The 14,620-nt window shown below is 46.6% G+C and overlaps 1 protein-coding gene across 1 annotated transcript; it reads left to right on the top strand.

Moving 5' to 3' along the window:
• Positions 1-377: 377 nt before the first annotated feature.
• Positions 378-11,847, top strand: ECRG4 (ECRG4 augurin precursor). Its single transcript, XM_060610048.2, has 4 exons — positions 378-791; positions 5,339-5,386; positions 7,400-7,557; positions 11,472-11,847. Exons 1-4 carry the CDS (start codon positions 713-715, stop codon positions 11,580-11,582), a joined length of 396 nt encoding a protein of 131 aa, XP_060466031.1. The 5' UTR covers positions 378-712; the 3' UTR covers positions 11,583-11,847.
• The last annotated feature ends 2,773 nt before the right edge of the window (positions 11,848-14,620 follow it).

Below are 14,620 nucleotides of genomic sequence, written 5' to 3' on the forward strand. Positions count from 1 at the left end.
AGTATGTGTCCTCTGTGTTTGCACAGGCCTGGTACTGGGGTGGCACCTGTGGGGGTCGCTTCCGGGCCTCCCTTTAAGTCTTTCAAGCGCGGGCAGATTACAGGGCGCATACAGGGACCCATTTGTCCTGAGAACACCTACCACGTTCACCAGGTTCCCGGTTTCTGAAAGGCTTTTCTATCAGAGTAGTTTGGGGGCCAAAGTTTTCCTGAACTGCAGTTCTGAACCCAGACTGTGGAATCTTTCAAAATATCACAAAACATAGCACCGCCAAAGGCATCTTTAAGCGCAGCGTGGGGGAATTAAGGAAATTCCAAAGGCCACTTTATAAGCCCAGGCAGGAGCCGGGCCCTGCGCCCTGGAGGGAGAGAGAAGGGGAGGAAGGGAAGTGTTCGCGCGGAGTGAAAAGGGGAAGAGCCAGCCGTCTCCCCCATCTTTTCCCCTGGCCCGGGCGGTTCTCGGTGGCCCCAGCATCGCGTCTCTCACTGGCCTGGGAGGCGCCTCTGTGGAACGGTGGCCGGGGAGGGGGGCTCGGTGGCTCTCCGAGCGGCCGCTTGGCCCCTGGCCCGTTGGCACGGCGCCCGCCCGACAGGTCCCGCCCCGGCTGGAATGTAGGGAGCGCCCGCCAGCCTGCGCCCCTGTCCTTGTGCGCCCAGTCCTCTCGTGCGACGGCTCTCGGTGCGCGTCTCTCTCTTGCCCTCCCGCTGCAGCCATGGCCGCCTCCTCCGCGCGGCTCACTGTCCTGGCCATGACCGCTCTGGCGCTACTCCTGCTGCTGTGCCTGGGCCCAGGTATGTCGGCAGCGCCAGGGCGCCAGGGAGGGAGATGGGTGATGGGGTGAGGACCGAGGGACCGTGAGTCCCAGCAAGTGCCAATGGGTAATAGGGTTTTGCTCTGCAGAAGTGGGAGTGGCGCGCTTCGGCAGGCGGATAGAGTACCAGGGTCAAGGGCAGGTTTCGGACAAGGGTGGTCACCTTGGGAAAGAGTGAGGGCCAAGGTCCCATGGAGGGGCAAGAAGTGATTTGGCCCTAACTTAAGGGGCAGAGGGGTACTGGGAGCTTTAGGCAGTGGGGCCTTCTAGGACTGAGGGGAGCCAGAATGCATCATTATGGAGATGCCTTTCCAGGCAATTCCCTAAGGAGGGCGGGGGAAGGGGGGGGGGCACGCTTGGCAACCCAGTGAAGTTCCAGGTCCGCAAAACTGCAGGCAGGCCTCACAACCCAGACAGGGAAAATGCTCTTTAAGGAGAAATGCTTAACCTTCTGTGCTTCAGGGAGCCCTCAGGGAATCAGTTGAAAATTCCAGGTTCCTTGCCTATAAAAGGAGCATGTTCATACATACACCCCAAGATGAAGCAGTTTGGTGGATGTGCAGGCATCTGAACCTTGGGAATCCACAGACCCCACCTTAGGGTTTTGTCCTGACAATACTACCTTCCACTTGAGGATCCTTTATGGGTCACTAGGGACCTTAAGCATGCGTGAGCCCTTTTGACACTCACATGTCTGCGAGGCATATTGTGATCCCAGATCTGCTCAGGGTACTGGGGCTGGAAGGCAAGAAGTGCTGGCCCAAGACCCTGAGATGGGTGCTCTTCCCACCACAGAGTGGCCGGGCCCTGGCTAATGACAATGGAAGACACCCTTGATGGCTCAGCTTCTGTGCTTTGCTTTTTCAGAACAGGTGTGGAAAACCAAACTTCTGGTTTGGTGGGGGGTGCGGGGGGAGGAAGCCTGCTGCAGGAGCCCTGAGGTCAGACAGAGCCCCTGGTCGCCAGAACAGCAGGGGACTTGCTTAAGTCAGGAGAACTGCTTCTGAGTTACAACCACAGGGGAGGCTCATCAATAATTTCTCATTACATGACTGATCCGCCCCGCCTCCTCTGTGCCTTCCATTTTCAGAAGCACATCTGAATAAAGCAAGTGAGCACCTGCTATAAACCTTCCCTCTTCAGACCTGTATTTTATTTCATTCATACCAAGAACGTAGTGAAAAGTGTCAGTTAAAATATTATCATCATTGAGCTGGAATGTGAAAGTTTTCATGACACAAAATGAAAATCCTCACATACGTCAAGTCCCCAAGGTGGCTCCCTATGACACCCGAAAACGTTAAATGGAGAAAATGATCATTGCTCCTTCTTGAGCAATTTATTAATAGTTAGCACCTTCAAAGGGACATCCTGCAATTCTGCATCTGGTGGGAGATCTAATGTCAGGCTGAATAAATTCAGGAGTGCCTATTATCACCATCTAGATACAGTGACTGATGATGTAGGAGTAAAAAAAAATTCCATACTATTGGAAAAAATTCACAGCTATTCGGTTATTCTTTATTTTTTTCTTCAAACAAATTTAATGTGGTGTCCAATTATATGTATTAATATTTGTAGTTCAGGGTATAGTAATTGGCACAGTGGCAACTATTAATAATTCATAATTTAGGATTTTTCCATGCCTTTCTGTTGTAGAGCTGAGGTCTGGTGAGGCTCTCATTTCTGGAACAGTAGTGACACACATTTGCTGCAAGAAATCGCAGCAGCAGGGCAGATGCCAACATCCAATGTCTATTTCAACATCAGGCCACATTTCACTCATTTACTGTCAAGTGCTTTTACAGAAGGCAAACAGATGGAGAGGCGATACTTAATTCTGTGTGTGCCACGCTGTTGTTAGAGATGGATGAATGTGAAGGTATTAATGAATGCTAATAATGGTGCCAAGAAACAGACCCGGGTGCTTTGGCAAATGTGTTCATAGATTTCTTTATTGACTATTAAGGTTGGATGATTCTTAAGGTACAGCCTTTAAAAGTAACCCCATTCCAATCTAATTAAATAATCCCCTCTATAGGAGCACCGTCAAGTGCTCATCTCTGCTTATTTACTCTTGATGGGGAACCTCTTGGGGGAGACTCATCCCATCTCTGGGGGGCTGCCTAGGTATTGGAAACTTTATGCCTTAATCTGTGTCCCACAGGTGTTTCTGGAAATCATTTGCTGACTCCTTTTCTCAAATCATATTCCACTGTATCAGTTAACATACCATATTAAATGTACACATTATAGGGGTGCCTGGGTGGCTCAGTTGGTTGAGCGTCCGACTTCAGCTCAGGTCATGATCTCGCAGTCTGTGAGTTCAAACCCTGCATTGGGCTCTGTGCTGATAGCTCAGAGCCCGGAGCCTGCTTCAGATTCTGTGTCTTCCTCTCTCTCTCTGCCCCTCCCCGGCTCATGCTCTGTCTCTCAAAAATGATAAATAAACGTTAAAAAAAGTTATTAAATGTACACATTGTAAATATCTGTAACCAAATCATTTGAAGGTTTGGGCAAATTTTCACAAAGTTTGTATGTTTTTAGTGAAAGTTACCAGTAAGGCTTTATTCAGTAGTGCAACGAATTTTTTTAATTTCTTTATTTATTTTGAGAGAGATAGAGGGAGCACACAGGGAGGGGCAGAGAGAGAATACCAAGCAGCCTCCCTGCTGTTAGCGCAGAGAGTGATATGGGGCTCAAACCCACGAACCGTGAGATCATGACCTGAGCCAAAATCAAAAGTCGGTCGCTTAACTGACGGAACCACGCAGGTGCTCCTAGCAGTGCAATTAATTTTTATTTTTAATCCCTGTGCCCAATTTTGGAGTTGAGAGGATTGTTGGTGATAAATGTATGATGTAAAAAAAAAAATTCCCTGGTTCCTAGAGATTCTTCCCAACCACGTTCCCTGGCTGGCATACCTATTCTAAGGGCACTTGGCTAGTGCTTTTTAAATTCAGATGCCTACAGAGGGCTAGCTGACAGGTGAAATGGCTCTTTATGGCCATGGGGTGGGCTGAGTGACTTGGGCCCAGAGATGTTCCAATTCAAATTCTGCAAACACTGCGTGCAGTCATAAAACACGTCTGCAGGAAAAGCTCAGCTGTGGGCAGCCAATTGGTCACGGATGTGTTTTCTTCCCCCCGATTACATAGTAAATACTTTAAGCAGGGGTTCTTAGTCTTATTTAGGTCCCAGATGCTTTGGAGAGTCTGGTAAAAGACATCACTCCTATTCCCAGAAAACTGTACCTTCGCAGATGCAAACACGGGCCTTGGGGCCTGTCCATGGATGGAGCAGTTAAGGGCCTGCCTAGAAAGGTGGACATCACCACCTTCATCCTGGGGCCAGATCAGCTCCTTACACCTGAACATGCTATGTTCTGTTCACTACTTCTGAGGCTGGATTTTTCTTCCAGGGGCTTTGGATATCCCTTCCAGGGACAAGCCTCGTACCTACATGTAGCACTTAAAGATCAGAGATGTCTATGGGTCCTCACACCTGCTCACCAAGCAGAGGAGGGTGTCCTACCAGACCAGTCATGTGATTTTCTGTTAAAATGTTTAGGCTGGTTAGAAATACTTTTAGAACTGAATAAAAATGTCAGAAAATGGTATAGATAATGCCTGATTGGAAGAGGGTCCGGGCAACCTTACAAAACTGGGCTGGATTAAAAAAAAAATTTTGTTTAATGTTTATTTTTGAGAGAGAGAGAGACATAGAGTGTGAGCGGATGAGGCTCAGAGGGAGATACAGAATCTGAAGCAGGCTCCAGGCTCTGAGCTGTCAGTACAGAGCCTGACTCGGGGCTCGAACCCACGAACCGTGAGATCATGACCTGAGCCAATGTCAGACACTTAACTGACTGAGCCACACAGGTGCCCCTGGACTGGATGTTTAAAGAGCTAAAGTGCCTTCCTCGGCTTATGACAGTGAAACTTCATGGTGCTTGCCCGCCTTTGTCCTCACACGGCTGCCTTCTTTGTACCCCCTCCCCCTCCTCCAAAGATTCCAGCCATTGGACTTTAGGTTCCATCCATCTGACATGATATCACCTCCTTCACAGTTAACTGAGATCCTTGATTACATCTGCAAAATGCCCTATTTCCAAATAAGTAAACATTCAGTAGTTCTGGGTGGATATGAATTGGAGGGTGGGAGGCATTATTCCATTTACCATACCATGAAAAGAGAAAGTCTGCAGAAAGGTACATATGACAGACAACCGGCCCTCATAATAAGACGCAAGGAGCTTGAAAGAACGATGTCACTTCTCCTAGGGAATATCTCAAATTGTTATGCCCTAGGTCAGCCATGGTCATTGTCACCAGTTTGAGCCATGAGTAGCCTGAATTGTTTTTCCTTCATGACAGGGAAGGCAGCAAACATCAAATACTGTAATACCTCCAAGTTGCCAAGACAAGATAGGGGCACGCGGTGCTTTATTCCAACTCAGATTTTTGCACTTGAGAATGTAAAGGGTACAGTGCAACTCTGACATGATTTCTGTTTTCATTCCATTAGGTGGCGTAAGTGGGAATAAACTCAAGCTGATGCTTCAAAAGCAGGAAGGTAAGTATACCCCCCATGGATAATGGCTGCCTTCTTAATGGGGCGCAGTGAAAGGCAATGTTGAGCGTGCTCACTGGGGTCTTGTATTTGGAAAATCAGAAGTGTTTACTCCTTAAAAGGTTGGCAGATCTGAAGGTCTTACTGTGTGTGTGTGTGTGTGTGTGTGTGTGTGTGTGTGTGGTATTTCATTGGATAAATATTATTGCCAGTAAATGTTTGAAAATTATTTTTCTGAAAGCTGTCGGTGTGGACTCAAAGATAAAAGAAACAGTGCTACTGTGTTAATTGAATGCTATTTATTTTAGAACCAAGATACCCTGTAGAGCACGTATCTAAATTTAGAGCATATCCTTTAGAGCACATAAAACCTCCATTGGTGGAATAGACACAGAATGGTACTGTTGTAGTATTCTATATGCAATTAGCCCCCGGGGTCAGGGTTGAACAGAAAAACTGTTTGTCACTAACACCTGTTGTGAAAAATACTCCTCCAAGGAATGTGATAGATGGCACCAAAATGTTGTCGAACCACAACAGGTTGGGAGCCATACAATAGGAGTTCCAGGCCCACCATAATCAGGTAGATCAGTTGGACCAATCATGTGGTCTTACGAAGGCCATCTTCCCTTGGAACTGTCATCTTTGCCTGTAAAATGAAGAATTTGTACATCTCTTAGAAATTTAGAAGTGTGACATTTCTGATGTGAACCTTTAATCCCTTATATTCCTTCCCCGCCCCAACTCTGCCCCAGTTAACAGGAGAGTCTGGCAGGCTGAAGCCTGCTCCCTGACAATGTGGGGCTCCCTGGTGCTATTCATATGCTTCCCAGTCAGCCCCCCAGAGATCCCCTGGATGCTGAGCCTTGGGGGTTCCCCTCAGGGGCAGGGGGCTTCTGAAGGGGCTCCCAGCATCTTCCCCAGCATTTCTAGCTGCTCATGAGGCCCTGGCCCATCCCTGATCTCTGTGCTGAGCAGCCTGCTCCTCCAGGACACCTGGGGTGACGGAAGCTCTTGAAAGGCCACCCTGTCAGAGGTGGGAGCAAGCAGACCACTAAGATAATCACGAGTCCTGATGTACATCCTCAGATTTTATTCAAGTCAAACCTAGAAACACATATTGAGCACCTGATGTGTACAAAAGGGTGCAACAGGCCCTGAAGGAAACAGGGATGAGCAGGAAGTGAGGAAACAAATCCACTGATACTTATCCATGTGACCAAAGAACACATAGAACACTTCACTCCCATTATCCTGTGCAGCCTTCGTAACACCACCAAGATGGGGACTGTCAGCCCGATTTTGTAGATGAGGGGACAGACAGCAGGGGAAGACCCAGTGGCAGAACTGTGTCCCCTGAGCACGTCCTGCAGAAGGGGAGCCTTTTGAACCATTGAAACCACACTGGGAAGACGTTGGGAGAAGCCACATGCTAAAGCAAGGGCCAGTACCTTTCAAGACTTGGTTGAACCATCGATGATCTGTGAGGCCCGCAGATGGTGACCCCAGGTGGCCCTGTGTGCTCCAGCTCTCCGGGGTGAGAGCATGCCATGGTGCCAGGCTGGGCCACTCCGAGCTCATTGTTCTAGTTCTTTTTCCTTCCTGGTCACCTAATCAGGCACAGTGCTCTCTTGTTTGCACGTGCAAGGAACGTACACCTTTATGGCCCTAGACATCTACTTGTTTCCTAAATGCCTAAGGGGTGGGCCACCAGCCCCTGCAAGCGGCCTGGGGTCTAGGCCCAGTGAGTGACTGCAGAGAATGGGCTGCATTTCTTCTCTCCCCTGTGCGCCTTTATGTGACTGCACCCAAATGGAGAGCTTACTACCAAGGGGTGTGGAGACAGATGATGGACAGCTGTATTTCATCACATGTGATGTAAGAATGAAGTTGAAAGTCAAAACCATCTAATGCGGGGTGGGCTTGGGGTGTGGGATGTTCGTTAGCGATTCACCCACACTAAGAAGAGAAATCAACCTTTGTACTTTGGGGGGGGGTGGGGTATTGATATTTCAGCACCTGCTTCACCTAAGACGAAAGTGGCGGTGGATGAGAACAAGGCCAAAGAATTCTTAAACGGCCTGAAGCGCCAGAAACGGCAGCTGTGGGACCGGACTCGGCCAGAGGTCCAGCAGTGGTACCAGCAGTTCCTCTATATGGGTTTCGATGAGGCGGTGGGTATTCCCGGCCCCTGGAGGACTGGCTCCCTGCAGAGCAGCACCATGGGGACGGATGCTTGGCTTGGGAAAATGGCACAGAAAAGTAGTCTTCATAATTCACTCCAAAAAGTAGGAGACCCCATTATCTGTCAAGTGCTACCCAGGCATTGGATAACATTACCATTGAGATGTAGGGACATCAGCTAGAATTTTCCATCACACTACGCCCAAAAGGGAGTCTCTCCCAACATGGCTGGGAAGCGGGGTTCCAGAGAAGCCACTGCCCAAAATGGCCGGGACCTAAATTCATCCAGAATCCGATTTCACTTATCTGTACAGTTTTGCCCAGCGGGTGTTTTTTTTTTATTTTTATTTTTTTAACATTTATTTACTTTTGAGAGACCCAGCACAAGCAGGGGAGGGGCAGAGAGAGAGGAAGACACAGAATCTGAAGCAGGCTCCAGGCTCTGAACTGTCAGCACAGAGCCTAGCGCAGGGCTCAAACCCATAAGCCATGAGATCGTGATCCAAACTGAAATCGGATGCTTAACCGACTGAGGCACTCAAGTGTTTTTGAGTGCCTGGGTGTTTTTAAGATAATTTACAACCTCCCCAAAACATTTGCAGCTTTACCTCCAAAAAATGTCAGAGACAACAAGATTGATGCAAAGACCCATGAGGATAATGGGAAGAGATGAAAAGTAACTTTTTATTGTATTTTTTATTTTTTAATGTTTATTTATATTTGAGAGAGAGAAAGAGAGAGAGAGAGCACAAGAGGGGGAGGAGCAGAGAGAGAAGGAAACAGAATCTGAAGGAGGCCCCAGGCTCTGAGCTGTCAGTGCAGAGCCAGACACGGGGCTCAAACTCGCAAACTATGAGATCATGACCTGAGCCAAAGGTGGACACTTAACCGACTGAACCACTCAGACACCCCAAAAGTGAGTTTTAAAAAAATGTCTACTTATTTTGAGGAAGAAAGCATGAGGAGGGGAGGGGCACAGAGAGGGAGAGAGAGAAAGAATCCCTAGCAGGTTCCATGCTCAGCCCAGCTGGGGGCTTGATCCCATGACCGTGAGATCACGACCTGAGCCTAAATCAAGACTCGGACACTTAACCACCCAGGGGCCCCTGACAAGTGGCTGTTAAAGAGAGGTGGTCTTTGCATGTGATTTCAGGGAAATTTGGCAATGCATTTGCAGGAAAAGATGGTTCCGTTCCTGTGTCCAGGAGGTAGGTAGGTGAGTGGATGTATTCACGAAATCCAAGGAAAAGAATGTTGACAATCAGAGACTCCCAGCAGGAAACAGGTACAGGTGAGGTGGCAAGGGAGTTAAGATCACGGATTCCACTGCACAGAAGCAAGTGTGCAGAGTGACCAGCACGGCAGTGCCAGCAGGAGCGCTGGACTGGAGGCTCTGCGGCGACATGGAGAACACTCGCCCTGCCCCCCAGCCGGAAAGCGTGCCCGGAAAGATGAAGGGTGACATCTCCAAGCCGGGGGAGCTGGAAGGGCTTTTCCAAATGGACCCAAGATTCGTACTGTGCACAGAGGGTGTCTGTATACAAAGCACCACAAATTGATGAAAAAAAAAGGAAACTCTTTAGAAGCCTTATTTTTAAAGGTTTCTTAAAAGGCAGCCATGTAACTGTATTACAATGTCCTTTCCATTCATGTATATATATATATATATATATATATATATATATATATATATGTCCTGCGTGTGCAAAAGGCTGAACACATACATCCAGACTCTGCCAGGCAGGGGTCTAAGCACTTAATATGAATGAACTTACTTACAGTCGCAACAACCCAAAAGACAGGTACTGTTACTTGCGTCCTTGTGTTTGGTTTGTTCCTTCCTTGGTATTCCATTTTCCAGTGGAGTTACTGGGGCTGAAGGTAGAATTAGGTAAGGGTCTGTAAGCACTGTCAAAGTGCACATTCCCGTGAGTCACGTGGGAGAGCACCAGTCTACCCACATCCTCAGGAACACCTGGAATTCTCACTGAAAATTAAAAAAAAAAAAGAAGTACTTATTTGAACATGAAAATTGCATGCCAGTTGTAGTAACTTGCATTTCTTTGCTGCAGTCCATGAAAAAGGCTACTAAGAGTTTAATGTGGAGAGGGGAGCCTTGGTGGCTCAGTTGGTTGAGCGTCCAACTTCGGCTCAGGTCATGATCTCACAGTTCGTGAGTTCAAGCCCCACGTCAGGCTCTGTGCTGACAGCTCAGAGCCTGGAGCCTGCTTCGGATTCTGTGTCTCCCTCTCTCTCTCTGCCCCTCCCCTGCTCGTCCTCTGTCTCTCTCTCAAAAATAATAAATATTAAAAATATTTAAAAAAAAGAGTTTAACATGGAGAAATGGCTAAAATAATGACTGATGACAGAAACAGAATAAGGGTGAGGATCCATAAAATTATAACTAGCCACAGAAAAGACTGGAAGGCAATAACGTCAAAATGTCAGCTATGCTTGTCTTTGGCAATGGAGTTGTAATCCCCCTTTTTCTCTGCCCCACTCCCACATACCCATTTGTAAATATGAGTGTGCGTTATTCCTGTATTCATAAAATATTTTTTTTTACTTTCTTGAAAACAGCTTTTTCCCATAAAATGGGAAAAACTGGGGAACAAGATTATTACACTATGGGAAAAGCTGTAGTATTGTAGGGAAAGCAAATTTCTCATTTTCATGCCAGAGCCCCCGGGGCTCAGCAAACAGAGGGGCGGCGTGGTGCCCATCAGCGTGGCACAGGCTGACCCACCGCTCACCCCCGGTGGGTGGCCACAGAGAACACCATTGTGGCCGAGGCCAGGCCTTCCAGCCTCAGGAGCACTCAGATACCCATGTTCACTGGCAGTCTTATGCAATAGATGCCTGCAACCCAGCCACCGGAAAATTCCATCCATGAGGTGCAAAAGGGTGCCTGAGAACTTGCACTTTATAGCATCCCTAGAGGTTGGATGCACCGGCCACACTTTGAGAAAAATTGGACCCAAACTTCTGGATAGCCTGCAACCTCTCTAGGTCAGCCTTCCCTTGTCCCTGCCTTTTCGATCTCACACCAAGTATCTCTCCGAGTCGTCACCATCCACACCTGTGAGCTTGCATCTACATTCACCTTGTACCTTCGTGAGCAACAAAAGAATCTCTCTTTCCTCTAAGAGAGGCAATGGTGTCAAAGACCAGCTACCCCAGTTATAAACCTGAAAGTTGTTCTACGCTTCTCAATCACTTCAGTTCTTCTTCCCCTTCTTCCTGCTAATTGCAGCTGCCTATTTTCATGTGTGTCTCAGTAACTGTAGGCTTCGTGAAGGCAGGGAATCTGTCCCAACTTGCTTTGGGTGGCCCTCCGGTGCCACGCATAGGGCTGACAGGCTGCGCCCAGTTAAGAAGTGTTCGTGGAACGAAGAAGGACAGCCGTGCAAACTCTAACCTACACCACGGGTATAAAACGGTCACCGTTGCTACTGTGCACGGCAATCACATGCCCCGGTGGTGGTTGATTTAATTCACCAAGCATCTACTCTGTGCGCTCGAGTGGGCCAGGCGCAGGACAGGACAGGGAGAGGAGGCAATGTCTGTAAGATGAGTACAATCAGATGTGCACGGTGCCCGCGGGTCAGGCCAAGTTATTGCTGTCTTTGGGAGACGTCCATTTTATCTACTAGAAAAGAGAAAAATGTTTAAGTGTTGGGTACATTTAGAACTCACAGGACGGAGGTTTTCAAGGGCTTGGATCAGTACTCTTTAGCTGGCTGTACTCACCTCTGAGTACAGAGTACGATAATGAAGGGTGATTGTCAGTTGGAGCTGTTAATCATTGAAGAAGAGCCACTACGGAGAAAAGGCAGAGGGAAGATGTGGTCTAGGGGGAGTGGGTGTCCTTCAATCTGTTCTCTGTTGTGCTCTTTTTCTCCAGAAATTTGAAGATGACATCACCTACTGGCTAAACAGAGGTCGGAATGGGTACGACTATGATTCCTACCAGCGTCACTATGACGAGGACTCTGCGATGAGCCCCTACGACTGAAGGCACGGACCCATCGGCAACTACCATGACTACTAACACCCCGTGCATACGAACCGGCGCCGAAAGTGCCCCCCACCCCGCCCCCTTCACTGCCTCGCACCACGTGGCTTCTGCTGGGCTTTATTCCAGCAGATCTTTTCTACCCCCTTTCTGCGCCCAGGAAGGGTGAATTAAAACAAACAATATTAATGCTTTTTGATATTTCATGCAAGTACCTAACAACGCATTTCATTAAAAAATAGAAATAAAAGCATTTTGTTAAAAATGCAAGTCTCCGAATTCATTCGGGTGGATTTCAGTCCCTGGATTTTCCCTAAATTGAAGCCTCATCTGAGAGACAGCTCTCTGTTACCATCACCCTGCCAGGAATCCTCGCCACCACCGGGGCAGACCAGGCCACTGAGCAGGGCGGTCTTCCGTTTGTTAACATTTCTGCCCACGCTAAACCCAAGATATGGAACCAACAAGAAAATTTGGTCGAAAATTATTTAAGGCTACAGAACACGGCTTGGACTAATCATTCCACATGTGTGTGAGACTTTTCTGGGCCCCCAGGCCCTGAGCTAGAGCTGGGCCTGTTTAATATGATCACGCAGGAAATGAAGGGTAATAGAAAAAAGGCTGAAGTTTGGATGAAGTCATGGCCTCATTTCTCTTAAAAGAATTAAAGCTTAGCCAATGAATTCAAGAAATATTTAAGAATATACTTCACTTCATATTTAAGCAACCAGAGTGAATGAGGGGTGCCTGGGTGGCTCAGTCCGTTAAGCCTCCGAGTTAGGCTCAGGTCATGATCTCTTGGTTAGTTGGTTCAAGCCCCCTGCAAGGCTCTGCACTGACAGCTCAGAGCCTGGAGCCTGCTTCAGATTCTGTGTCTCCCTCTCTCTCTCTGCCCCTCTGCCCCTCCCCTGCTTGTGCTCTCTCTCTCTCTCTCATTAAAAATAAGTAAATAAGCAACGAGAGTGTGAATAAAAGAGAAAAGTGCTGTGGAGGTGAGGAGAGGAAAGAAGGAGGGAGATGGGGGCAGGATGGTGAGGTGAGGGGATGCTGTCCGGAGACATTACTGATGGAAGGAATCTGGTCACAGCCTGTGTGATGACCTCTATGCTGCGGCGGGCACTCAGAATGGCTCTTAGACTTTTGTGTGTCACAGACCCCTCTGACAGTCTAATGGAAGCTTTTTGTTCTTTCTCAGAAAAATGATAATTTTGTATATAGTCCCTGGACTACATCTCCATTCACAAACCATAACTAAAGATAAACAAACAACGGGCTTCAGGAGAGTGGTATATATGGGCACTCATAACACCCACATATAAATTTTGTTTTCATAACTTTATGTCTTCCTTTGGCATCCTTACGATTTTTTAAAAATTTGGTAAACTATTCATAATATAAAATTTACTGTTTTTACCATTTTTAGGTGTAGAGCTCAGTGGCATTAAGTGCTTTCACATTATTGGGCAACCATCACCACACCTGTCTCCAGAACATTTCCATCTTCCCGAACTGAAATTCTGTCCCCATTGAGCACTAACTCCCCATCTCCCACTCCACCCCCCCACCCCACCTCCTCCGCCGCCAGCTCCTGGCAACCCCCATTGTCTTTTCTGTCTCCGAATATGGTGACTTTGGTACTTCACTGACGTGGAATCATACAGTGTTCTTTTGTGTCTGGCTTATTTCACTTAGCATAATGTCATCAAAATTCATCCATGTTGTACCATGTGTCAGAATTTCCCTCCTATTTAAGGATAAACGATGTTCCAAGGTAGGTTTGTACCCCATTTGATTTATCCATTCATTTGTTAGTGGACAGACGCCTGGGTTACTCCCCTCTTTTGTCTGCTGTGCATGATGCCCATGCACATAGCTCTCGTGTGCCTGCTTTCAATTCTTTTGGGTGTATGCCCGGAAGTGGAATTATTGGATCATATGGTAATTGTTTAATTTTTTGAGGGACTGCCATACATATTTTTCACAGTGGCTGTCCTGTTTTACATTCTCACCCTTTAAGCGTGTTTCTTCTTCTTGTCTACTATTAGGCTGGTTCAAACCCAGCACAATTAAAGAGGAGGGAGGGAAGGGTGATGGAGAGGCCATCTCAGCTTCGTTCCTGACCTTGCCACGCTTCTCCATGCTTGCTGGATGATTTTGGTAGATGTCTATAAAATTAAGGAAATTTAAGGAAATGGAGTTTCCTATTTATCATGCTGGCTTTAAAAGTATCCTAAGAAAAGTTCTAAATGTCATGAATGGATGTCAAATTCTATTTTCCTTATCTGTTGAGATGATATAACTTTTCCTTTTTAATCTATTAATTAATGTGGTGAATTCTGTTAACAAAAGTCTAATATTAATCAATTGAATCCCTGGGGTGAAACCTCACTTGATCGTGAATTCTTTTTATTTATTGTTGAATTCTGGTTGGATATATGTTCAGAATTCTTATATCCATGTTCATGAGGAAGGTTGGCCTTAGTGTTTTCTTCTGGATGTTTTTGTCAGTTTAGGTATCACGGTTATTCTGCCCTCTTAAAATGAGCTGATTTCTTTCTTATTCTGTGTAGGAATGGAATGATTTGTTTCCTGAATGGTAGCATTCAGATAAAGCCATTTGAATTTGGTGTTTTCTTCATGGTAAAATTGCTTCCTATTGATTGCATTTTTTTTTTTTTACAGGTAAAACATTATTCTGACTTTATGTTTCTCCTTGGATCTGTTTTGTTAAATTCCATCTTTCTAGGTAGTCACCCATTATATCAAAGTTCTGAAGTATTGAGAGTTGTTCTTATTATCCTTTTACTGCTTTTCTCTGTAGTATCTGTGGTTTTGTTATTTTTTTTTTCATTTCCATTCCATTTGTGCCTTTTTAAAAAATGAACCGTCTTTTCAAGCATAAAGATTTTTGCTTTGTTGATCTGTTCTTTTGTATGTTTCTCTACTTTGTGAATTTCTGTTCTCTTAATTTCCTTCCTTCTGCATCTGTGGGACTTTGATTTATATTAGATCTCAGCTCTATTTTCAGCCTTATTTTT

This window comes from Panthera onca, chromosome A3 (genome assembly GCF_046562875.1).
Source record: "Panthera onca isolate mPanOnc1 chromosome A3, mPanOnc1 haplotype 2, whole genome shotgun sequence".
Taxonomy (NCBI): Eukaryota; Metazoa; Chordata; class Mammalia; order Carnivora; family Felidae; genus Panthera; species Panthera onca.